Source organism: Olea europaea, chromosome 6 (assembly GCF_002742605.1).
Source record: "Olea europaea var. sylvestris chromosome 6, O_europaea_v1, whole genome shotgun sequence".
Taxonomy (NCBI): Eukaryota; Viridiplantae; Streptophyta; class Magnoliopsida; order Lamiales; family Oleaceae; genus Olea; species Olea europaea.
The window spans coordinates 25251499-25278558 of NC_036242.1; the positions used below are offsets into that span (position 1 = coordinate 25251499).

The 27060-nt window shown below is 34.2% G+C and overlaps 2 protein-coding genes across 3 annotated transcripts; both read right to left on the reverse strand.

Annotated features, from left to right (window-relative positions):
- Positions 1-3168: 3168 nt before the first annotated feature.
- On the reverse strand, positions 3169-9097 carry LOC111396253 (phosphate transporter PHO1 homolog 1). 2 transcript variants are annotated; one of them, XM_023022629.1, is made up of 13 exons: positions 8604-9097; positions 8189-8489; positions 7464-7872; positions 7317-7365; positions 7153-7224; positions 6690-6819; positions 5243-5363; positions 4903-5152; positions 4674-4823; positions 4419-4571; positions 4055-4333; positions 3563-3699; positions 3169-3403 (listed from the first exon to the last, which is right to left on the reverse strand). In XM_023022629.1, the coding sequence occupies exons 1-13, from the start codon at positions 8826-8828 to the stop codon at positions 3313-3315; spliced, it is 2367 nt and encodes a 788-aa protein (XP_022878397.1). In that variant the 5' UTR covers positions 8829-9097; the 3' UTR covers positions 3169-3312. The 2 variants fall into 2 exon arrangements, with proteins under 2 accessions (XP_022878397.1, XP_022878396.1); XM_023022628.1 differs by having other exon boundaries at positions 7153-7242.
- Positions 9098-17372: 8275 nt separating this feature from the next.
- LOC111395312 (uncharacterized mitochondrial protein AtMg00810-like) lies at positions 17373-18282 on the reverse strand. Its single transcript, XM_023021293.1, has 2 exons — positions 18178-18282; positions 17373-17942 (listed from the first exon to the last, which is right to left on the reverse strand). Exons 1-2 carry the CDS (start codon positions 18280-18282, stop codon positions 17373-17375), a joined length of 675 nt encoding a protein of 224 aa, XP_022877061.1.
- Positions 18283-27060: the final 8778 nt, after the last annotated feature.

A 27060-nucleotide genomic window follows, 5' to 3' on the forward strand; every position in this document is an offset into this window, starting at 1 on the left:
GACTTGCCAGTTCTACAAGGATGGTTCTCGAGCTTCTTTCATGTATTTTTTATTGTAGTTCGTCATGCCATCTAAGTGACGTTCGTGTAGATCTTACATAAAGCTTACAGAAAGGGGATTCCTCTCTCCATCAACTTGTTAGTGTTATAACCTAAGTCCAATCAACTTTGGATATAAACACTTTTAATATATAGTTGATGCAATTTTATGACATATTTATTATTTGATTAATACTCAATTAAATTAAATAATAGAGTCCGCATATTCAAGTTTTGATAACTTGTTAATTACAAAGAGTTGTGATCGTGCGATACAAATTACATATACTGAATCTTAAATTATCCATGGTCATAAGCAATAATGAGATACGAATATCATTATTACGGATAGACCATCATGTGTGACATTTCTTACTTGTGAAGTAAGTATCTAATCTCACAAACTAAAGTGTGGTGACATTTAAATGAACACGTGAATGTTTTGTTATAGAACAAAATATTGAAGACCCATTGGAAAGATTTCATATGGATGATTATCTGAGTGTCAGTGGTTAAGCTCTAATGTTTGGCAATGGAATTGGTCCTTTGACTTGAGGTCATCATAGTGCCTTATATGAGGACAATCATACTTTAGTAACGTTGGATGTTGCTCTGCCAAGGGCCGCTAATATGACATCGTTTGGGTATGTCAAGAATCATATAAAAGTTGTGAATGATTAATAGAAGATTGCCGGTATTAGATAGTAAGAGATTATGATTTATATTTCATCCAATTAAGTTGATAACGGAATCCTTGACAGGGTGTATTCATAAGTCCAAAATGAGTTTTCGACTTACATTAACTTAATAGTGGAATGAAAGATATGATCAATAATTGAGATTGACACATATACATATATCGTAATTGATCGGATCATATTGACGAAATGATTATAGTTTCATGTTACATGAACAAATTTGATTTTGTTATATCATGTGTTATTTTTCGTTACATGTATTGTCCTAATACATTAATAGATATCAATTTGGACGACGAATGTGAATTAATGATAAATTATAAAGGGGTATTTTAATTTATCAATTTTGGTTAAATCAAAATAATAATTCAAATCGTTAGGCATCGTGATTGAATATCTAATGTGTCACACACAAAAGGAGAACTAGAAGAATGCGATTTACTAATTAATTAATTGATAAGTATTGTATAATTAATTAATTGGATTGCTTGTTAAATGACTCGAATTAAATAATTCATGGACCGAATTTAGTTAAGACACGGGTCAAGTACACCTAGACTTATATTAATAGGTTAATAGGGTGTTTGAAAAATCAGAAGAGAAAATAATTATTCTTGTTAGCACAAGAAGAAAAAACTCTAATTCTCTCAACCTTTTTCCCTATGTGGGTTTTAATTGGAGGCTGGACAATTGAATGACTGTGGATTACAAATCGTGATTGTTCTTGTTACAAGATCAGTAAAAGAGTTTACAGAATTTACAAAAAAGTATAATTTCTATCTAAAAACAAAGTAGATCACAACTTGTGGCTGGGGGCAAAGGTTCACCATGGTAGATTCTCACCTGCTTTGTGGTGCGGTATTCCTTGAGCTTGCGCCTTGAGGCCCAAGCTCCTTAATATCCCCACGATCCTTTGTAATGGTCTCTAATTTGGTGGATTTTGTAAATTTTTGGTGCAGGTGATTGCAGCGGTGATGGGGCTGTCCATCTCGATTTGGCTGGACCTCGTGTAATGGTCTTTACGCGGCCGAGGTGTCGGGGACTATAGTCATTATGAGGCTTGCTCTAGTCCGCTCTGTTTCATTCGATCCTTTTGAGGTTCCCAATCGTCTTCTCAATGCAGAGGAAAGTCCTCTAGAAGTTTATGTTACTTGGGCATACATCTCATATTTTTGTTCCGAATATACTAGAAGAGGCTGCTTGTCCGAGACTAGCAAACCTCAATGTGCCAGCTATAATGGCTACTGGGATTATGTGGAGGGACTCTTCAGTGGATTATTGCCTATCAAAGACTAATCACTCATCCTTCGTCTTTGTTTTTACCTCTATGGTGAATATGCCCACGAGACAGGTCATTCGAATGCTTCGTGTTATGATTGATTTGAGGGGATGGAAAGAAGCATTCTGAGACACATGGCTATTTGAGAGCCGAACTTCAAAAGTGCTTCGCAGGATGTGACTCCTCTTGCATCACCTTCATCTGCTCATTTTCCTCTAATTATTAAATTTCTAAGTTGGATTTTATTTTTCGACAATTCTTTTTCCACTGAGATACAAAATGTTTAAACACCAAGAACACCATATCAAGGAAAAGGGCACCGACGTTTGGCACCCCGGGGAACAAGTATTTGGGGATTAGGTGTGGGAGAAACAAATAGATATAAATTTGGCTAGTGTTTGGATTCTTGCATACCTTTACCTTTATATATGCGTAGATATTTACAGGGAGAGAGTCCTTGTGGATCTAAGTTAAGATAATGCCACCCTAATTACATGTGTCACACTCTTAAGTGGTCCAAGGAGCCATAATTTTGTTATGGTCAATTTCCTTCGATATGTTTGTTTCCTTGTAGGACTGTGCCATGCCGATTTATATGAGCTGATAATGTAGTTCCTTGAAGAGTTTTTCTTCTCCAAATGTACTTGGCATCTGTGGCTTATGCCCGCCGAACCTACAAAGATGTTGCTTAGAACATCCGACGAGGGGTTCAACCAGTATGAAGCTCATACATGGTGATGGTGCTGTATGAAGATCATGAGAGATGACTCAATACTGCTGTAGGTGAGGCTTAATAGTTCTATTACCTCGCTCAATGCTAGAATAAGGAGTGAGGATCATGTACGACTGCCACTAGGCATTATATCGAAAGCCTCTGTGGCCCTTGCTTCCATGGTGGTGCTTCTGTGACGACTTATCAGATTTCGGGGGTGTAACAAACATAATTAACAGCAATTTTCCGAGCTTATCTATGTTAAAATTTGGGTTCCTATCAATTGGCTATGAATAGAGAGACTGCCCATAAGATAATTCACATTGAAAGATAACGATCTTCTCATCATTGCGTTGATGAAATATTAAGACCAAAATATTTTAGTCCCATCAAATGTGAGGTTAAATTTTATATATACATGTATAAATTATTTAGCTGAAGTGAATAATCAAGAGAACATGACACAAAACAAGTTGACATTTTGAACATCAACTTGTACAGTGGCAATTTCATTTCTTCTTTGGATAATAATAACATTGTAATAAGTTGCATAGTCCTAGCTAGTAGTCTGTTTGCAAATTGGCCTCAATCTTCATCATCCATTTCATGAAAAGGAAGTGGTACTGTCTTCACAGCTCTGAATTTTCCAGCATTATTTAAATGCTCATTCTCCAACCTGTAAAACAATATATACAATTGTTCAGCTTATGCATAGGGATGGTCTGAGGAAAGTTAAAAATCCCGAGTTTAAGTCTCTTCGACGCCCATTTGTTAAAACTTTGCACTTGTAAGTTCTTTGAACATAAGGGGATGTGCAGAAGATAGTTAGTTTTACCTGTAAAAATTCCATTGCCCTCTTCTAACAACTTCAAGTGCTGCTAAAAATAGTCCAGTTACTCTGTAATCTACACTTCCAAAATTGTAGGGAAGAACTGTTTGCAACCATGCTAGCCTGAGAATAAAGTTCAACCCCTACAGAAAGTAGAAAATTTGTACAAGATCATCGAAAAAGGTAGATTTTGCTAAGAAGACAATTTTCACGTATAGTCGATGATCTATTTACTTGTAATGATTAATTTTTTAGTCATTCTATAAGTATAAAGACATTGGGGAGGTCTTATGAATTAAGTACTTATCCCGACTTTTGGGACCAATAATAATCAGATTTAGAATTGACAACACGGTTAGGCTCCACGTAGTGCACGGTAGGATTATCATGAATTCAGATTGAGATGAATAAATCCACATTGCAAGAGAATATTTTCTCGAGATTTGAGGCTTAAATGCCTTGAATTGATGGGAAGAATCAGAGAGGGGGCATATATACCATTGAGAAAAAGTATATAGACTTTCTCTGAAGCATTAGTTCATCTCTTAGCCATGGATTCTTGGAATGGAACTGGAGCAAACCCCAGTCCTTTACAAAATCCCAATACAGTTGATACAAAGTTGCAGCACTTGACATGACTATAACTAGGCAGAGCCATCCCACACTTTTCTCTTTCTCGTATGCCACTTTAGCTCCAGCTGCCAACATAGCAGACACGTATTTTCCTAGGTTGACAAGATGGCTTTTATGCCCTTCGTCAAACCATCGACGTGCGCACTGTAAAACAAAACCATAGTTCATGGATCAATTTATATCAAACATTTAAAATTAATACGCCAAGGGGATAAAATCAGTGCAAAACCTGCATAGCCCTCCAGTAGTAAGGTAAAAAGGAAACTGCATAAGCAAGGTCCCTATAATATGTGGTCCTCATACAGTAACCATAATCCAGAGTTTTGTAGCTCCCAGTTATATAGTAGCATGCTACATATTCTAGATTCCTTAGCATTGGTACCTGATTTATAATAGAAAATTATACTCAAGATTAGTTACTAAGTGTTTGGAATGTAAGAATTTCATAGTACTTGAAATATCACTCAATTAATGCACTAATTACCTGGCTACAAAGTTGATCAGCCATGAAAAAGTCGAGCATTAAGACCTTATACAAGGGCGATAGGATGATGTTTCGTATTACTGAAAGGAAACGAAAACGACTTGAATTGTAGATAATGTTGAAGGGGCACACCAAGACTAGTAGAAAAACCTGTAAAAAGAATTTATCTATTATTTTAGCGACGGCGAAACTATATTTAATGGCAAGAACTGTAATATCAGCAAATTACCAGGACCAGAAGGCCAGGGATGATTTGAACTTGAGCATAAGAGTAACCTTTTGACATTAGGGATAGGTGAACAAACAAGACCCCGACTACAGCAGTCATTGATGTGGTACAAATCAAGAACACATCTCTGTACTTTAGTTCTTCTGTTGGAGACAGCTCAAATATGAAGCTATAGTTTATTCGAGTCTTTCGCCACATAAATATGTTGCATCCATATAGAAAGAAATGTAGAAATAGCAGGCTAAACATGCTGCAAAATTAAAAATAAAATTCCACTTAGTAGCCGTAGAAACTTCAATCAATTGTCGAATATGAGTATCTATCAAAGTTAAGTACTCGCCTAAGGACAGGGTAGACGGTTTCCATGTAGACTGTATTTGATTTAGGTCTATACATCCCTGTAATATGAGCCATGATGACATATCCAACGAAAAGCGCAAGGAAACATCCAGTAAATAAGCCTGGTTATTAACAAAAAAAAAAAAAAAAGGGATTAGTGAATCTCTTACAGTATTAAGCTGTATAATAATTTTATTTAGTAACAAAGAAATATACTATAACGATATCAGTGTTCTAAAAAGCTGTGCCTAGGCGCGAAGAGGGCGCAAAACTCCCTGTCTTGCTCTTTTCCACTTTCTTTTCCTTTTTCTTTTTTTTTTCCGGCCTAGCTACGGTGCACTTTTTTATGCTTTCAATTATTAAATGATTTTTAGTTTGATTTTCTAAATTTTTAAAATGATATTAAAATAAGAACTTTTTTACGTCTAGGCCTATCCTAACCCAAGCTTGACCTCCTCGTTTCGCAATACTTAACGCTTTTCAGAACACTGAATGATATACATATTATCACTATTTCTATGAGCAACTTTAAAATTTCTTGACAATTTGTCGTATTGATGGATATTTTTTTTCCTCCCTCTCTTTTGAAGGGCCAAAGATGAGACTTGAACCCGTGGTCACTAGGCAAAGACAGGGCATAGTCGGGATGTCTATGCATAGTCGGGATGTCTGTGTAGTCGGCCTTGCATTAAACTTTCATAATGTTAGTGACATATCACATTAAGGAACTTGTACTAGAACTCATGCGATGCTTGTCTCCCTTATATGTTAAGCACAGGCTCAACATTAGTAAATTTTTCATTACAGTCTACCTCTTACATAGCAAGGCACCGCACTTTGGAGACAAAAACAAGATCCCTTTTTTTAAAAATATTTAGTGTTTTTTACAGTTTTAGATATGGGCCTTTCTTTATAGTCCACTTCCAAAATGTGGACCATATTTGACCACCCTTTTTGCATTTTTAGTGGCTGATTCAAGTTTATCAGCCTTGTCCTGTTGGCCCTTTTATATAGATCTTTTATTTTGTATTATCTGATCATCAAGTGAAAGACAGGTGATCAAGAATGTCCACTAATACATGTACTCTAAAAAAAAACAGTCATGTACAAAAACAAGATCCCTTTTTTAAAAAATATTTAGTGTTCTTTACAGTTTTAGATATGGGCCTTTCTTTATAGTCCACTTCCAAAATGTGGACCATATTTGACCACCCTTTTTGCATTTTTAGTGGCTGATTCAAGTTTATCAGCCTTGTCCTGTTGGCCCTTTTATATAGATCTTTTATTTTGTATTATCTGATCATCAAGTGAAAGACAGGTGATCAAGAATGTCCACTAATACATGTACTCTAAAAAAAAACAGTCATGTATAAATTTCTTGAATAATTTCGTCTTTTTGGAAACTTGCAATACTGCACATTTGGATTTGATTGAAAAAAAAAACTTACCAATGAAAAATGTCATGGAGTGCGATTCTTTACGCTGTGTCGGTTTAAGGTATTTCATGGCCTTTCTTCTGTCATCTTCAGCAAAATGCTTAATGAAAAGCTCCTCAACTTCATCTGCTAACTTCAATGCCTGTCATTGCTCAAGCTAATTAGGTTTCTTAATTTGTTTAATAGTGAGAGACAAGAAAATATTTGCAGATAAATGAAAATCTAGGGCCATTTCTTATGAGAGAGGCCCCATACAGTCTGATCATTCACCACTTAAAACTGTCTAAGAATAAACTGATGATGGGATGTTTGATACCCCACATCCAATCATCTTCCAATCAAGGTTTTTCTGTTTCGTGCTCACAATATATTTTACTAAAGATTGTAACATCTTTGGACCTAATAGAGTCCAGAAAAATGATTCATATAGCCTACCCCGTATTTATCAGGGAAAAAGCTTGGATTTGTGGTTTACCTTGTCTGAACTGTTGAAGTAGGAGCTCTCAACCACTCTTATGTAAATGGGAAGAACTTGTTTGTTAGTCACCTGAAAATACATAAAAGTCTGTTGGCCATGATAAAAGAAAGAGGAAATAGATGAATGTCCACAAAACTAAAAAGTTAAGCACATATACTTACTTTGTCAAATTTCTTCATAATCTTTACAAAAGCAAGCATGTTCAAGTGCCTGAAATATTTTAGATAAAAGTATTTTGTAAAGTTGTTTACCAATAAAAAGAGAAGAAATTCTATAAAAAAAAGTACTAGCTATTTAAATATTGATACCTGTAAGTTTTCAGGTAGCCTAATCCTTTATAGAGCTCAATAAATGCTCCTCTAATCATTTTTTCCGCATGATGTAGCTTCATTCTGTTGATATGCAATTTATTTTCGTCTGGACCACATTTCTTGGAGGACTGATTTACCAAATCATCCCAGAGTAAATAAGTGATAGACGAAAATGTTCTAGTTGGATTTGTCATAGGAATGTGAATTCTTAAGTTCTTCCCTTGGTAGTTAATGATTCGACCTGATAAAGACCTAAATTTCCCATCCTCTTTTCTCATTCTCATCGACTTCCCTAGTTCACCATATGTTGGGGACTCTGTACATTGCATGTTATTTTTGTCCAATTCATCGGTTGAGTTCTCTAGCCCCTGTTCTTGTTCTGTCCTGTCCTTAACTGACTCTTCGTCTATGGCCAAATAGAAACAAACAGATGGAAAATTTGTTAAAATACATAAGTAAATGAACTTCTATGAAGCATAAAAATAAGAAAAAGATTCCAAGATTCTTCTTTTAATTTTCTTCTAGTCGAGAAAATGTATTATTCTTAAATTGTATAGGAAATTATTAATGAACAAAACATTAAGGGCACATTTGGTGCAGAAATAGACAGTCTTGTCCATCATTGTTCAGTCCAACGAAGCAAACATGGGGTAAGATGAATCATTTAAGCAGAATGTCTTTTTAGTATTTTATCATAAAAACAGAGGAAATGTGTTTCTTACCACATGATATGGTGCCCGATATCGAGTCCTCCTCCTTCGTGTCCTGAAAAGAAGGTCCTTTAGCACGTTGTTGCTTCACTGCAGTTTTAAGCTCAATGAGAATCTCTATTTGTTTCTTCAATGATTGGCCGCTTTCCAGAAACTCCTTCTCTTTAGTTCTGAAAAATTGATTCACTTTGTTAAGTTGAAGATCAAGACATGCAAAAAACTCGATAGCAGCATCCGTATCAGCAAATTGCTCAAGCAGCTCTGTCTCATATGTGTATTCTTTACTAGCTGATGCTGCCAGCTTCTGATGAACCTGAATGCAAAATTACCAGAAATTCAATGAACTTAATGTCAAAAAAATGGATTCAGAAGATAGAATATGTGATACATTGAGATCAAAAAGCACGTAATGAGAAAGATGGCTTACTTGAATAACTTTGTGTTCTCTTTGCTTCATGCCAAGAGAAGTGTACTTATTTATGGTGGAAACTAGTGTACTTGAAGAATAATTAGTTTGTTTTTTGTTCTCTGTTTTCTCATTGTTGAGGAGATGGATTTTCTTGAGGTCCTTCTTGAGTTTCCAATAATCGACAAAGGCTTCTTTCCATTCGGGAACTAGCTGACCCTCAAATTGCTTTAAGAATTTCACCATCTTGAACAGTTTTTTGCACTTAATACACAAAAAAGTAGTACGTATATGAGACTGTGAGTTAATCAGTGGATGCCTATGGTCTCATTATTTATGGAGAGGAAAAAGAATATTGATAGATGGGCTGGAACAGATTCTAGAGAGCACATTCTATAATATCCTTTGCATCTTCTATATTCTTATGCTCATTCCACTCAATGGTTTGGTTTGCCGGAAAGTTACCAAACTGATGCCGGATTTGGTGACTTATCAGCCAACATTTCCATAAAAAACTCGTAAAAGGGGTGAATTTATAGAAAATGATGAGGGACCTAATGACATGGAATATGGATGATTAGAATGCACATTTTGTCCCGTCTAGGGAAATATTTTGATGATTTCTTACATAGTTTTATGACGAAAACCTTATAATTTCCATGATGCATGCACCAAATGAAGGGCAAAATCGACTTTAGGAAGTGTTACTTAGGATATAAGTCAAGAACTGCCTATTTTTAATGGAAACTTATTGGCCTTATCATTTTCAATAACACAAAGGCTCCTTCTAATTAGACCAGCCCGATTTCCACTAGATTGGCTGTGCAATAATTTTACTTCTCCCACTTTCACTGAGAAAAAAGATGTGAATTTGTTATTAAAAAGAAGAGATAACACAACATACTTTAATCATTGTCTAAATAATAAACATATTAAGCACGTCGACAACATCAGCCCTTGAACTCCATTTTTCGGAGTCAATATTTTGTACAACTTGTTTATGCAAGTAAAATATCTCTGTAAATCAATGTAACTTTCTCCTTAGAATCCAGGGGAAACATCCTCACTAACTACCCCAAGTCGGCTTATGCATTATTTTTGAACGAAACATCTAAAGCTGATTTAAGCATCAGAGTGTTTTTAGTCGAGAAAAGATGCTAGTGGTAATTATACCGAAGAAGTTTCTAATTTCTATTCCTCTTAGCAATAGTTCCGCCAACTTGCAGCATATGAAAACATCCACTACAACAACAATCTTCAAAACTCTCTCTCTCTCTCTCTCTCTCTCTCTCTCTCTCTCTGTAACAATGATGTTACAAATGTGGAAAACTGAAAGCGAAATCTTTGATGGATGACTCAAAGATTCACGATTTGTTTTCTTCTTCATCTTTTCTTGCACGCACAGAAAGCTGGACGCTACAAACACAAATAAATAGATTTACTTTAGTCCAGTCAGGGCCCATCTAGTATAGGAAACCGAACATGCTTAAGTTATATTTATTTTTGATTCAACTCAAAAATATGTTTCGAGTTCATCGTAAACTGAAAATAACCAATGATCATGTCATTGTTATACATGTGTCATTCAGGACTACAAAAGAAACCAGTTTCTTGTATTGTGCTGGCATGGCATTTGGAGAAGTAGGGTGACATTTCAGCTTTAAGTATTTGACTGGAACAAAAGCTATAAATTAGCTTTGAAACTGTACCTGTCACAGGGTATAAACCAGCATGATCTTGAAACACTTGTAATTCATTGCGTCGAATGCATGATTTCTACTAAAGAATTTTGAACGTCAATTTTTGGTTTACCATTCAACAACTACTTTGTCTGTTGTCAACCTTGTAAAGTTCAAATGAAGACAAAAACAAGTTACATTACTCAAATTTCATGGTTTTATTTTTATCAGATCGTTCACAGCATCTCTAAATGTCATTTATCATTCTTAAGTTCTAATTTTTAAGTTATTAAATTTTATAGCGTCTACGTCAAAGTAGCAAAAATAGTAACTAACATAGAAGTTCGCAGAATTCACAAGACTTCAATCACAAAATCTCTATGAGACATGATTAATATCGAGATTGTAACCTAGAAAATAGACAATTCTATGCCTATGAAGAGAGTACTTTATTGTGCTAGGTCATCCATGTAACCTTCTTATTTGCCCTCAAGAATAGAATTTCACATTGAAAACTCTTACTTTTAAATTAATTTCATAACTATTGGGAGTGGACAATAACCATGTGAAAGTTGGGTAATTAAATTTGATATGAGAAGTTCATAAGCACTTAAAAAATTTCGTTATAAATTTAGTAGTCATGTACATATTTTTTACATTGTCTATTTCATCGAGCCTTTTTCTTTACAATTTTCAATTGACATTTAGCCCTTGTTTGGGCCCCATTTTTTTGAAAAAATACATTCTTAAAAAGTATTTTGACATTATTTCAACCACATATTTTTCAATAAAATAATATTACACGAAAATCTAAAATTTTTCCTTATTTTTTAACCACACATTTCACATTATTACACTATTCAAAAATGTATTTTCTTGGCAAAAATGGAGCTCAAACAAGGGCTTAGTTTGGTAAATAGACGTAGTTCAAAGTCTAGAAAAGAAAAAAAAAATGAAAAAGGTTCCTAGGAGTCTAAGAAGTCCACGACTTTTAGTCCATAGAACGACACTTTTTAAGAATCATGGTGTGACTAGGATGCCAATTTCTCTGGGTGCGCCCTCGTAAGCAGCTACCCCACATAAACACATTCCCCCTTCCATCTAATCGCAAATTACGCACATTGTTATCTTTATATTTTTTCTTTGTGTGTTCAAAAAATTAGTTGGAAATTTAGAACGTTGATATTTTGGCACCAATGGAATAGTTAGAATATGATCTTTACCAGAAATTCATGCACACGTCTCTATACAATGTTGTCAAGTGCATAGATTATATAAAAATGAATTACTTTTCATGTCCAAGTCATTCGTCTCATTGATTTTTTTTTTTATTTAAACGGTTCATTTTAATATAGATACTGACTTCCTTATTATAAAGACATCTACTTCCTTCATATTTTGATATTGTCGTTTGGAATACAAAAGTTCAATAATTCTAAATACATTTTACAGTTTTCATACTGATAAATGGAGAAAATTATTGAGGGTTTTATTTATTTATTTTTTTAATTTATAAAATATGATTTTAGATGACAATGGGGATAGTCTCCAACAAAACATATGATGAAATGTTGTAACGAAGAGGGCATAAAAGATATAGTTCTTACTACTTTGCTCTTAAATTATTCGTATACATTTTTAATTTTTTTGCACGAGATATGCATGGAGATGTATTATAACGAAATTCCATTTACAAATTCCAAAAAGATAAAAATAAAAATAAAAATCATCGTACTTTCAACCCTTCAATAAATACCATTAACACTGTCTTCTATCAACTTCCTAAAATTATAACCTCGTATGAACTTTAGAAAAGTGGAATACTATATGAGCTTAACCTTAGCCATTCATTGACATTCATTTTTTTGATGTTTTTGAGAAAATAGAAGAAGCAAATAAAGAAGTTTGTAGCATCAAATTAGGCAGTTCAATATTGTGGTGTCATTATAATATTAAAATATTGCACATTAAAAGCATCCAAAATATAAAAAGATGATTCTAAGCATACGATTCTGGATTATGATTCCATGCAAATGCCCTTATATTAATGGTTAATATGAATATCAATAAAGGCTATCCCACTTTAATGGCAGAAAAAATTCATTTTTCAATAAATTAGGGAGCATATTTTCTCCCTGCCTAAATCCTTGGGGCATGGATTGATGATTCAGTTAAGGCATATATGCCATATTTTGCATAATGTTTCTTCACTGAGTATCCCATATGGAGATGGCTAGTACAGATATTGATTCTTGAGTATTGCTAATATTTCAATAACCACACAACCTAAAATAGTACCTGGAATAAATTTTTTCCATGTGTCTTTGCATAATAGATATAGTGTACTTTGTCATCTTTATAGGACATTTTAACTTACAATGTTGGAATAACACTTCAATTATTTGGAATAGAACTAATACCATCTGTCGTACTGCATTTTAAACTTATCTTGCCACTTAATCATCTTAAGTCATTTGGATCAGCAAAATTTTGAACCCCACCGATCTTTTTCCGTAGACAGTCTCAAGCCCGGATAAAGGAGGGGAATTGTCCTAACTTGTTAACTAGCATAAGACTTTACCAAACCTTTTAAGATTTAATTCCTAACTTGTAGAGGTAACAAATGATAGTTGTTAAGGACATAGTTGCTTTAGATTTTCCATTAGATCAAACAACGAACAAGAAAAGTGTCCATTAAGTCAGCATCAAATTGATCAGGAACAATACTTGGATTTTATTGTCGGGAAAATTCTGGTTGGTTTCAGTCTTGTACTCTTTTAGTTCAAAATTTCTTCCATGCTATTCTGACTCTTGCCATGTAACGCAATGTCATAATCTTGATAAGGATTCGGAAACTTATCTTACCATGTTATCTTGTTGATTTTAAGCTTTTCATGCAAGATAGCCAGTATCTTGATCTTTGATTCAGGTATTGGAAAGTGGAAACTTATGATATCTTGTAATATATAATATTGTTTCACTGAAATTCTGGTTGATTTTTTACTGTTTTAGTTGAAGATTTCGCCCATTTTATTCAGATTCTTGAAATTCATGCAGCATCATAATCTACTAAAGAGTAGGTGATAAATGAAAATGGTGGGATATTTATATTGAGGGGCTTGTTTGACAGAGTAATGTTATTTGCAGTCATTTACTGTTATAATCATCATAGGTGGTATATATGTGGTGGTTAGTAATTTGATACATTAATGTGGCAATTTTTTATTGTCTTGTGCATCAAATCACTAATCGCCACATATATGTCACGTAGAAGATTACAGTAGTGATCGAGTGTAAATAGCATTATTCATTTGGCAGTGCTTCTGTTTTTGTTTCTACTTCTTATAAAAAATTTATTGAGAAAATTATCTTAAACCAGTTTTCTTTAAAAACTTTTTATAAAACGTCTCTTAAAAATTATACAAACATATTCAAAAGCAATTTTTTAATCTCAAAATCAGTTTTTGACTTTAAAAAAAGTCCTGCCAAACGTGAGGGATTCTGATAATTAAATAGTTGATGCATCATTTGAGTTTAATATTGCTAATACTAGAGGATAACTGTTAAATCATAGTTGTACTTAAGATCTATACTACCATGCCACTCTTACTTTAATATAATATATCTCGAATACACAATATCGTGCATGATTGGATGTATGTTAATTTTTTTATACTATCCAACACGATATAGTCCAGCCACCAGATGAAGGCAAAATAATGGGGTTTAACTAATTGTTCTATTAATCTAATTCAAGAATGAAGGTTGTTTTTTCACTTGTGTCATCATAGTTTTTTGTAAGATTTTACCATTAAAACTAGAGTTAAGACTTTTGATGTTTAAGGTTATTTATTGATAAAATTACAGAACTTAGATCTTTATAATTTAGTCACCGTTTGACAATCATTTTATTCAATTTTTTCATGCTCATTTTCAATCACACATTTTCACAATAAAATATTCTTCACATAAACTTAATTTTTTCTTACTTTTTAACTACACATTCTTTAAAAATTTACTATTCAAAAACTCATTCTACACAAAAAAATAGCCGTTAAACAGGGATTTAATCTTCATACCAATGTTTGAATCAACCGGTTTATTAATCAAATACTCGATATTTTAAAAATCAACGAGAACTTGATTTCAATTAGTGCTCAATATTTAGTTAAATCAATAACAGTTGATCTCCATATTGTTGAGCATTAGCCTTCGAACTTGTCTTGTATTTTTTTCTCTCTTCTCCTTGCATCACCACGTCATTGATCCACATTGCAAACAAAGTTTAAAATATAGGCGATCAACATAATCAGGGGTGGACCCAGACATTTTGAACTGTGAGGTCAAAAATGATTTTTTTTAAACCAACGTATCATTAACGAAAATAAAACAATATGATACTACAATAGGATTTGGGTTTGGGCTTTTTGGGCATTGGACTGGGGAAATTAATTGGGTTGACTCGTTACTTTGACAGAAAATTACGTTTTAAACAAGGAAAAAAATCCAAAAAACTGTGAGGTCATTTGACCCCACATGAACCCATGTGGTTCCGCCAGTGAACATAATCTGGTCTTCCTGGTTCAGCTTACTTTCCCTCTATTATGTTTTCAATCTTCAACAAATCATCCTGATGCATTGATTACAAGCGTATACGCATGGTGTTTGGTATGTAAAGTGCAATATTAATTATACTGTGGTATTTCGTTATTTCAGAACAGTTTTTTCACCATCATTGAAATCTTTTCCATTAAGATTATCCTCTTTATCCATTACAACAAATTTACGTACCTCTTTATCACTTTCTTTCAAATAATTGCGTGTAAATCATAGGAGAGACAGATAATAAACGATCATGCTTATCCTTAGATTAAGTACAAATGCACTATGAAAAGTTGTAATTTAGTCAATCAAAAATCTAACTAATTGTTCCTTAAACGTAATTGCCATGCTGAAACAATGACTTCTGATAAAAAAAAAATCCAAAAACATTAAGCCGTTGTACTTTCTTACCTTAATTTATAGTAAATACGCAATCAGCAAAAGTGTGACATTCAAAGATGAATTATAATGTTGTAGACTAAGTCGACATCTAATCCAAATCTCTGTAGCACTTTCGCAAAAGATTTTAAGCATAATAAAAACAAAAGCAACATGGGTAGACTTTTAGATTTGATTTAATGCTCGCATGCATGATAAACAAAACCAAATGACATTGTTATTGAAAAAGACTTTCATAAATGGGCCGCTTGGGTACGATGACAAAAAGAAAAGGACATTGCAAAATGACTACGTTGTATTAACAATGTTGTGAAATATCACATCATACAATGGTTATTTTCAAGGCTCTCAGGAATTTTTTTTTGCTATATTGAAAAGTTTTATGAAAAACTATACCATATTATTAAATTTGTTACGAAATTGTCAAAATCAATGTTCTAGATAGTGCGCATAGAAGTAGGCAAAACGCTCTGCCTTGGTCGTAAACCCCAATTAAGCAATTAACTACTAAGTTGACCGCATAATGCATGCCTAGGCATACGGCGGGCTTTATTAAATTTTTTTTCTTTTTAAAATTTTTATCTGACTTTTTTCATTAAATTTTTTTTATTCCCTTTTTTATTAAAAGGCTTTTATTGACTTTAGTTTGTCTGTACAAAAATTAAAAATGATTTTATACGATAAAATTTATATAAGATTTAAACTACAATGCTATCTATATCATATAATTATAATTTTGAGGCTTATCGTTGTGTTGGAAATTGGAAAATATGTATAAAGCCTCCATAAAAATTTTTAAGTAAGACTTGTCTAGTTGAAAGTTAAAATTATGAAAAATAGTCTAGTTTTTGCATTTCATAAACTTGAAAATTGTATAATTGATTAATTGTAAGAATTATTAAGTAAATATCATATTTTATAATTTTAAATGTTTGATATGTATTATTCTAAATATTAAATTATTTTTAGAATGATTAAAGTAATAATAGAAATAAGTAACGCTTTTTACGTCTAAGACTCACTTAAGTATGTAAATCTTGAAGTTTGACCTTCACGCTAGTCACATTTTATGCTTTTCAAAAAATTTGTAAAATGCATCGATCAACTTTCTTTAAATGATAATGGTTTGCCTAAAGATTTAGGGCCAATAGAAGAAAAAACACCCTTGCATATCCTCACCTTGTCAACTTCCTAGCTAAGAAACATTTCACCGTGGAATGATAGCTCAATAAACCAAATTTAATTTGAGGAATAAGTTCCCTTGCTCGACATTATTAGCTTGTCCATAACATGGCGATACATTCCTCATGGAAATGCTCAAGCTAAAGGTAGGTGTTCATAAACTATAGAAGCCGAAACATCGAGTCCTCCTCACCCTCTATATATAGGCCTTGCCTATATAGACAAGAGTTAAGAGTATTCACTCGAATAAAGCAATGGAAGGGTTAGATAAAATAATTTAAAGTGTAAAATATATCCCTTATTGACGCTTTAAATCTGTCAAAGAAGAAAATGGATAATTCTGCTGTATGTTTCATTCATTCTTGAAGTCAATAAATAGGTACAATGAGGTTGCTATACAAAGAAAATTGGTTAAGATCTATGCTAACATTTTGCAATTTTTCTATAAAGGTTTACAAGAAAAATTGACAAACATTCATGCTGATTTTGTGCAAGACTATGATCCATGCTGATTTTGTGCACGTTGCAATCCCTGTTGATTTGCGATTGGATGGAAATGTCCATACTCCCCCTCAAGTTGGCGCATGAAGATCTATGATGCCCAACTTGCGATAGAAGCGATGAAACAAATCATGTCCCAATGCCTTGGTAAAGATATCTGCAATCTGATCAGCTGCGGAGACATGAGATAGAGTGAGGAAACCAAAGCGAAGCTTGTCACGAACAATGTGGCAATCAATCTCTATGTGTTTGGTCCGCTCGTGAAATACTGGATTCCGAGCAATATGTAGTGCTGATTGATTATCACAGAAAAGATTAATAGCAAACGAGTGGGATATACCGAGATCAGCAAGTAAGGTTTTGAGCCAGATAAGGTCACATGTGGTTACGGCCATTGCTCGGTATTCGGCCTTAGCTGAGGAGTTAGCTACTGTTGTCTGTTTCTTGGTGCGCCAAGAAATGGGATTGGTCCCGAGTTGGATGAAGTAGCCGTAGTAGAACGACGAGTGGTTGAGCAGCTGGCCCAGTCTGAATCTGTGTAGGCAATGAGCTGAAGACCACTGGAGGCTGCAAAGAAAATGCCATGACCTGAAGTGCACTTGAAATAGCGAAGAACCTGATGAGCAGCAGTCAAATGAGGAGCTCGAGGTGTATGCATGAACTGACTGAGTATGTTGACTGCGAAGGCAATGTCAGGTCGGGTGATGGTGAGGTAAATGAGACGGCCAACAAGTTGACGATAGGGGCTCGGGTCTGACAGAAGATTACCATCACTGGCGGTGAGCTTCAGATTCTGTTCCATGGGAAAGGAGGCGGGGCGAGCACCTAGCTGGCCACTATTAGATAGAATATCAAGAGTATACTTCCGTTGGTTAATGAAGATCCCAGTAAAAGAACGAGCCACTTCAAGACTAAGAAAATATTTTAGAGGGCCTAGATCCTTAGTTTTGAAGTGTCTGGAGAGAACAGATTTGTAATGATCAATCTGTAACAGTGCCTGCAATCAAAATGTCATCAACATAGACTAGAATCACAATAATGCAAGTAGGAGTAACTAATGTCAAAAGAGAATGGTCCGCCGAAGATTGTGTGAATCCTATATCAATTAACGCAGTTGTTAGTTTGAAGAACGAATTCCGGGAGTCTTGTTTGAGTCCGTAGAGAGCTTTTCGGAGGCGATAGACTCAGCTCTCCCCCTTAGTACAATATCCAGGTGGAGGAGTCATGTAAACTTTCTCATCAAGGTCACCATGAAGAAAAGCATTGTGAATGTCCATTTGATGAATTATCCATTGTCGAGAGGCAGCAACGGAAAGGAGACAGTAGACAATGGTCATCTTGGCAACAGGGGCAAATGTCTCATGGTAGTCCAGTCCTTCAATTTAGGTATAGCCCTTGGCCACTAATTGGGGCTTGTAGCGCTCAATTGAACCATCCGCTTTAAGTTTGGTCTTGAACGCCCATTTATAACCAATGGGTTTCTTGCCAGAAGGAAGTGGCTTGAGTGTCCAAGTGCAATTTTCTTCGAGCGCTCGAAGTTCAGAATTCATAGCCTCACTCCAGTGAGAATGTTTCTTGGCATCAGTGTAGCAAGTAGGATCTGCAGTAGTATTAAGAGCAGTTAGAAAAGAATGGCGAGTAGATGAAAAGCAAGAGTATGAAAGAAAAGATGATAGGGGATGAGCACTACCAGAGGACTGTGCAGCAGATAAAGATGTAGTGGGCCCGGGTGGAAGAGTTGGGCAGATGTAATCAAACAAGTAAGATGGATGAGTGGTGGTGCAAGTAGAACGACGAGAGGGAAAGGAAGCAGAGTAGGGCTATGATTCAAGGTGGAATGAGGTGGTGCAAGATCAAGGGTAGGGTTGGAGAGCTCAGGAATAGGGAAGGGGATGATAGGGTCATGACGATCGGGGGCCGAGGATAGATGGTGATAAGGAAAATCATTCTCATGAAAAGTGACATCACGAGAATAAAAAATAGAATGTGTGTCAAGGTTATAAAGCTTGTAGGCTTTGTGAAAGCTAGGGTACCCGAGGAAAAGGCATTTAGAGGCTCGGGGAGAGAATTTGTCTCGATGGCTGGTGAGAGTTTGAGCATAACAGAGGCAGTCGAAGACACGAAGGTGATCATAGGATGGTTTTTTATTAAAGAGGAGTTCGAAAGGTGTTTGTCGTTAAGGTTGCGACTAGGTGTGCGATTGATGAGATAAGCAGCTGTAAGGATACATTCCCCCCAAAATTTGAGAGGGAGGTTGGCTTGGAAGCGTAGGCTATGAGCAAAATTCAGAAGGTGTCAGTGTTTGCGTTCTGCAACACCATTTTGTTGTGGAGTTTCAACGCAAGTATGTTCATGAATAATACCGTAGTCGCGAAAGTAGTTTTGTAGGGAATGGAAGAGAAATTCTTGGCCATTGTCTGTGCGAATGTGTTTAATGGTAGTGTTAAACTGATTTTTTATGAGAGAAAAAAATGGAGGGGATTAGTACTTGTTTCTATTTAAATCGCATTAGATATATCTAGGTGGTGCGTGAAAAATCATCAACAATTGTAAGAAAATAATGTGCGCCACAGAGAGAAGCAGTCGGGTAGCCACCCCAAATATCACAGTAAATTCGATGAAAAATAAATTCACTTTTATTTATATTGTTTGGAAAAGGTAGTCGAGTATGCTTTGAACGACTACAAATATCACATTGAGAAATGATACATGGAGTGTCAATAATACTCGGTATTGTAAAGCAAGAAGGATGACCTATGCATTTATGCCATAATGTTTTATTAGCAGAAGTGGAAACAGTAAGGGCAAGGGGGTCAAGTGCCTGAAAAATATAGAGCCCATTCCACATCTCACTCGCTCCAATCAGCCTCTTTGACTGTGGGTCCTGAAAAACACAAGAATCAGAAGAAAAAAGAACTACACATGGTAAGTCTTGAGTAAGTCTTGGGTTGGAAAGCAGGTTATATTTAAAATTAGGAATATAAAGGACATTATGTAAAAATAGGGTAGGGGACAATTGAATAGAGCCACTCCCTTCGACTCTTGATGATTCACCATTTGAGAAAGATATAGAGTTAGCCAAAGAGTGAGGCTCGAGAGTTATGAAGGAAGATCGATAGTGGCACATGTGATTGCTAGCATCGCTGTCGATGATCCAATCGTGGGGGCTGGTGACAGTATGTGTGGTGGAAAAGGAGTTATCGACGAAATTGACATGGGTTGGGACTGGCTTGAGGATTTCTAGCAGTTTCTAGTATAACTCTGGTGGAAGAGTCTGAATGGAGGGTGAATCTGAGGTAGAAGCAACGGTGGTTTGTACTACAGTAGCTACCGGTGGGCGACCAAGAATGGATGATTGGCTATTCTTGGGTTCGTGCCCCGGAGGATATCCGATGATGAGCCAGCATCGCTCACGACGGTGCCCGTTCCTTCCACATTCTATGCATTTTAGGGGTGTGCGATTTTGGACGGGAGTGTGGGCAGCCATGGAAATAGTGTTGGGGGCCGATGATGCTGTGCGGAGGTGGAGAAGTCGCTGTTGTTCTTGCTGAAAGAGAGTTGAAAATACTTTTTGCATCGAAGGCAATGGATCAAGGGCAAGGATTTGTGTATGTAATGAGGAGTAGGAGTCATTCAATCCAAGAAGGAATTGAAAAAGTCGCTCATCTTCAACCTTTTTTTTCATTTCAGCAAGGTCCATAACATTCTGTAAGTCACCCAACTCATCCCATATCTGCTTAATTTGGTTGTAGTAATCATGGATGGGTTGGGTATTTTATGTGAGGTTGTATAAATCACGTTTTAGGTGATAGAGCCGGATGTTGTTGCCGTGGCTGAAATGAGAGTGAAGATCTGTCCATAGGTCCCTAGGATTTGTGTGATATTCAAGAGAATTTACAATAGAGGGGCTGATGGTATTGAGCAACCACATGAGGACCATGTCCTTGGTTTGGCTCCATTGAGAATAGGTGGGAGAATTGGCTGTAGGGTTTTGGAGAGTGCCATCCACAAAACAAAGTTTGTTTTTGGCATTGAGGGCACGACTTATAGCTCGCTGCCATTTAGGATAATTGTCTTCAATGAGTAGTCCGGAAACAAGAATGAGATTAGGAGAATTAGAGGGATGTAGGAGGTAAGGAGAGGAATTTGGGGCTGGAGGAGGTGTGTTGGTTTCAGCAACCATGAGGACACAGAAAGAAGAGGACCGATCAGGCTGATACCATGTTAAAGAAGAAAATGGATGATTCTGTTGTATGTTTCATTCATTCTTGAAGTCAATAAATAGGTACAATGAGGTTGCTATACAAAGAAAATTGGCTAAGATCTACGCTAACATTGTGCAATTTTTCTATAAAGGTTTGCAAGGAAAATTGACAAGCATTCATGTTGATTTTGTGCAAGACTATGATCCATGCTGATTTTGTGTAATATGCTGATTTTGTGCAAGTTGCAATCCATGTTGATTTGCAATTGGATGGAAATGTCAATAAAATCATTGCTTTCACTCCAAAAGAAAATTATGTAAAATGATCATCAAAATTGAATCGAAGCTGACCACTCTGTCCAGAAATCATGACGCTAATTGTCGTCTATTTTCTTACAGGAACAGAGAAAGAAGAAGATACCGTCTTCGAAGTGAACCCGATCGACTTCACCTGATGTGGACTAGTTGCTGGAGTGCACGTGAGGCAGTCAAGAAGCATTAGCATCCCAACTTGAGCATGAAGTATCTGATTTTATTGATGTGAAGGAAAATATTTTCAACAAAATCTACAAGTCGAGAAATATAAATCTTTTAGGACCATTAAGTGATTCAACATTGTATCAAAGTAAACAAATATTTTTGGTTCACGATAGAGCACAAAATTAGCACTCATTTATGGAAAGATATACTATATTCTTGACCATAATTTTCTTGCAATTCTCTCCTTATTTAGGTGATGTAGTTTCCTAGAATGGTAGAATTATATGGTCAGTCTGCTGTATATATTGATACTCACCAATAGTTAATAGATATTGCATTCTTTCACCAAAATTGTTTAGTTCAAGCCTTGCCACTTCTCATTCATGTAATGTTTTAATGATAAAGAATAAATCTCACATCTAAATAAAGGGACGTGTTGAACATAAGATTGAAACGCCATATGATATTACCTAACAACACTGTGATAAACGAATGGAAGGTTATACTAATTGTAGGGTAAAACTTAAAAATCCTTCTTGAATATAGACTATAGTCTTGATTATACTTCCATATATACCCCATCTCAACTCCTTTGGCGGTTGCTCCATCACCACTCTCCCAAAAAATCATGATGCTAATTGAAATATGTTTAGCTCACAAGAAAAGAGGACTTCACCCAATATCGAGAAGTTCAAATGCCATCAACTGTCATCTAAATCACTTATGACAACATTCGTATGTATGACGACTTCCTTAAAAAAAAAAAAATGTTAATACAAATTTTCGTCATTGTCAAGAGTGAACTTGGATAATGATAAACGCAACTGCTACACGACAACAATTGTTTTGCTGTTCATTCAATCACGTTCATTGCCCTTCTCATTAAAAAGTAAAAACAACAAACATTAAGCCATTGTGCTTTGCTACCTTAATCTTGTTAAGGGATGTGTTATCCAACATCGGTTTAATACCAAAACAAATACCAATTAATAAATATCTTGGACTTTTCCATTTAATAAGGTTGACGTTATTAAGATGGATCACAAGTCTTAACATGGTATCAGAGCCATCCTGTGAATTTCAAGATTGATCTGCTCAAATGAATCACCATCTTGACGGGACTTATTAAGGAATGTGTTATCTCACATCGGTTTAATACCAAAATAAATACCAATTTATAAATATCTTGGACTTTTCCATTTAATAAGGTTGACTTTATTAAGATGAATCACAAGTCTTAACAATTCTCTAGTATTTACGCAATATGCAAAAGTATGCCAATCAAGGATGAATCATGTTTTAGTGGACCTCTAATCCAATTTTTTTTCTACACCTTTTGCCAAAAAAAAAAAAATAAATAAATAAATCAGATACAGCAAATAAATCAGACATTGGAAAATTTCGATATGAGCTAAGTCATTTATGAATCTCTCGATTTATGTGGTCATGATTCCATATTTTCTGATTGAGGCTACGCTTGTGGATGTTGAAATTAAATTGTCGTTCCTCTTTTGCAGTTTAGATAAATCATCATCAACAACTTAAGCCTCATTTTTAATGAATTTAATATCAATTAAAAAAATCTTTCTTCGTCATTTTCTTCTAGCAACCTCTAGATATATTATGAGATCGAAAGAAATAAACAATTACAATGATCAATGGCTCAGTACATATTGACGACTTTTGATCCCAAATACAAAAGTTCGTCAATTGATACTAATTACTTCAAATATTCGATGAGAGAATTTTTTAAGAAAGCAGAGTTCTAGACTTCAAGTCATTTGGATTTTTACTTGTTGAAGGCTACAATTAAATATACCTATAATATATAAGATATCACATCAAGTGAGAATTATTTTTGAACGATTTTAGTCCTATTACAATTCAATTATTTCAATAATATCTTACTTTACGTTCTTCAATATTTATTCAACATTCAGTTATGCATTTCACTATACACGTGCATGTATAATAATCAATATTTACTTTCAGGGACTTGCATTACTCTCATATTTAAATAAAAAAGGTAAAAATTAATTATACTTTATATATTTTGGGGCTATTCAATTACTCTAAGAGTAAATAAATTATTCAAGGTTATGTACAGTCATTTATATTCAAAATTATTCATTTAATCTATTATATAAATTTATTCTCTAGATTCACATACAAACCATTTTGTCTAATTTTTTTTTTCTTTTTTTTCAAGATCACGCATATATAAATTATTATTTTTCTATATTCATTAATTCAAATTAATTAAATTTTATGTTCATGAATGCATTTGATTGATCTCATGAGTATTAAACATGAATGAATATATTTGATTCTAGCCCTACTACAGTTCGTTTATTTCAATAATATTTTATTTTTCGTTTTTCAATATGTACTTAAACATTTAGTTATGCATTTCACTATTTATGTGTATGTATAATAATTAACATTTATTTTCAGGGGCTTACATTTCTCTCATGTTTAGATCAATATGGTACAAATTAATTATACATGTTTTGGGGGCTATTCAATTACTGTGGGAGTAGATAGATTATTCAAGTTCATGTACTTTTATTTATTTTCAAGGGTATCCATTTAATCTATTATATAAATTTATTCTCTAGGTTCACATGAACACCTTTTGTCTAAATTCTATTTCAAGATTACATGTACATAAATTATTATTTTTTTATATTAATTAATTCAAATTAATTAAATTCCATGGTTCTCATGGGTTTTGTTGGACAATAATGAATTAATCTCTAAACTATTTAAATTGTTTTTATAAATTAGTATTATTTTATTTCAATCATCAAATATTTTGCTCTCCCGCATCGTGAAATCAAAGGCTATAAGAGAAATATCGACATATGGAAATAAATGATATATTGATGTGACAGTAGTTCGAAATAATGCTTGAAAGTTTTATATTTTGGGGCTCATCCTAATTGACAAGGAGGTAATACGTTTACTATGATGATTATCTATTTCCTAATTACATTATCCATAAAATATCCTCAATCTTAATCTTAATATTCAATTATTAATTTAATTTTTTCGTTGATCATTATTTTTGAACTTAAGGTAAACAATTCAGATTTTCTCTGTGCGAATGCATATGGACACCAAATCTCAATTAACTGCCCAAAGTCATAAGACAGATATAAAGATTTTAGTTAAAAGTCAGATACCCTAAGTAGAAAGAGATTCTCATCGATTAAGAATTTCACTTCACATAAATAATTTTTTCTACCATTTTTTTATATTCAAGCATCTTCAAGTATTATTTTTACAACACTTATAAAATAATTCAAAATAACTTGCAACACACGTTTACCTGTAACTAGTTGCTTTGATGCCTCTTGTTAGATTCAATAAACAAGAGGAATAAGGCAAGATGAAAACAACAATCAAGAACATCAAGATTTTCTACCATTTTTTTATATTCAAGCATCTTCAAGTATTATTTTTACAACACTTATAAAATAATTCAAAATAACTTGCAACACACGTTTACCTGTAAATAGTTGCTTTGATGCCTCTTGTTAGATTCAATAAACAAGAGGAATAAGGCAAGATGAAAACAACAATCAAGAACATCAAGATTTACGTAGAAAAATGTCATGAACAGAAGAGTAGAATTCAATATAAGATGAAAGAATACAATAACTTGTATATCTAACTTCTCTAATTCAATGAAGAGCCAACTATATATAGAATGTACATGTCAAACCTTAAAATTAGTGTTTTAGATGAAAAAGTAACATAAAATTCGTCAAAATGTGAAACAAATCATAGGATAACACTAGTGTTCAGGAGGCAAACCTCGCACATAGTGAGAGGCGCTTTAGGAGAGCAATGGGCTCCATGTTTTGAGCATTCGAGCAGGAGAGGAGTGCTAAATGAGCCAAAATGCAATGACTTCTTCTCCTTAATCCATCTTTAGACTTCTTCATGGCCTCTTCATATGAAAGACCAATACCCAAAGGAATTTGGGTCACAATTCAACAAATCTTCAATTATTTTCCACATGGAGACAAATTTCACTACAAGGAATATAACGTAACTCTTCAACAAAATTCTCCAACTCACCCGTAAAAGCCCAACTAGGACAAGCTAAATGTCAACTGTATTCAAGCATTGCATAACAGGATTACCTTGGGTATCAAAATCACTTGAACTATCACCACGGGCAACAAAATCACTAATAACTCAACAATAATTTCCAAACAGTGTAGAAACATACATTGTAAAAAGGTTCTTCACTAGACTCAATACCTTCAACCGTATTTAAAGCATAGGTAACTAAATTAGCTTTTTCGTACTTTTTGTAGAGGTTTAATATCTCTTTTGGGTCTGTCTCTAGAGTTGTATACCGTGGCACCACTGGTGATGGTGGTAAAGCGACATTACCTATGACTTCTAAACTTAACTCAAACATATTCTTCAATGTAGATCCAAAACCAAATTCCAACAAGTATTGTACCAAACTCATACTCCACTAGACTGCCTAATACTTGCTTTTTTTATATGCAAAGATTCTGTAGAACATTGCAAGATATATAACTGAAACCTTTTCTGTCCCTTTACCACAACACGGGCTTATTTACTAACATTAAGATTCCACTTTCACTAGTGTACTTGTACTCTTTTAAATCAAGAGTATACAATGAGATAAGATTTTTCTAGATTTCTCTCCAAATCTAGACTATGCCTCATATCACCAGGTGTCCTGATCATCACATCAAACATTTTAATTCTAACCCTTCCAATACCATATATCTTACAAGGTGCTCTATTTCTCATTACTACAAAATATTTGGAACCTGTTTCGTATCTTGAAAACGAATTTTGATTAAGACATGTATGAAAAGTGCAAGTTGTATCAAGAATCCAAATTCTCTTCAAGTTTGGAGTCATCGTCAGAATATCTAAAAGTTCTCTATTATTGTATCAAGCGTCTAGCTTCTCCGGAATTTTCTAGTTGTTTTCCTTTCTAATTTGTAGCAATGGATTTATCCATATTATGCAATTTATAATAATCATTATGAATGTGCCCATTTTTCTTGCAATAATTATAAATTGATTGAAAGCAAAAAATGTTTTCATGTGCGATAAACCCTCATACTTAATGAAAATTGCAGAAAATCCCCTGTTTGAAACCTTTTGTGCAAAATACATACTTTTTGGTTAAAAATCTCCCTACTGTCATTAATTTTTATTGTTAAAAACAGTAAAAATTGCCAGAATTAAAAGAAATAATTACAATTGTGATCCCAAACTTTTTATTTTTGCATATTAAAAAAAATCTTTTATTTATACTACCCACAATCCCAAACCTTTAAAACTTTATCTTCTTCCCCATTCCTACCATATTCCACACACTTCTTCTTCTTTCCCCCACTCCAAACCAAACAAAAAACTACAAAATTCTTCC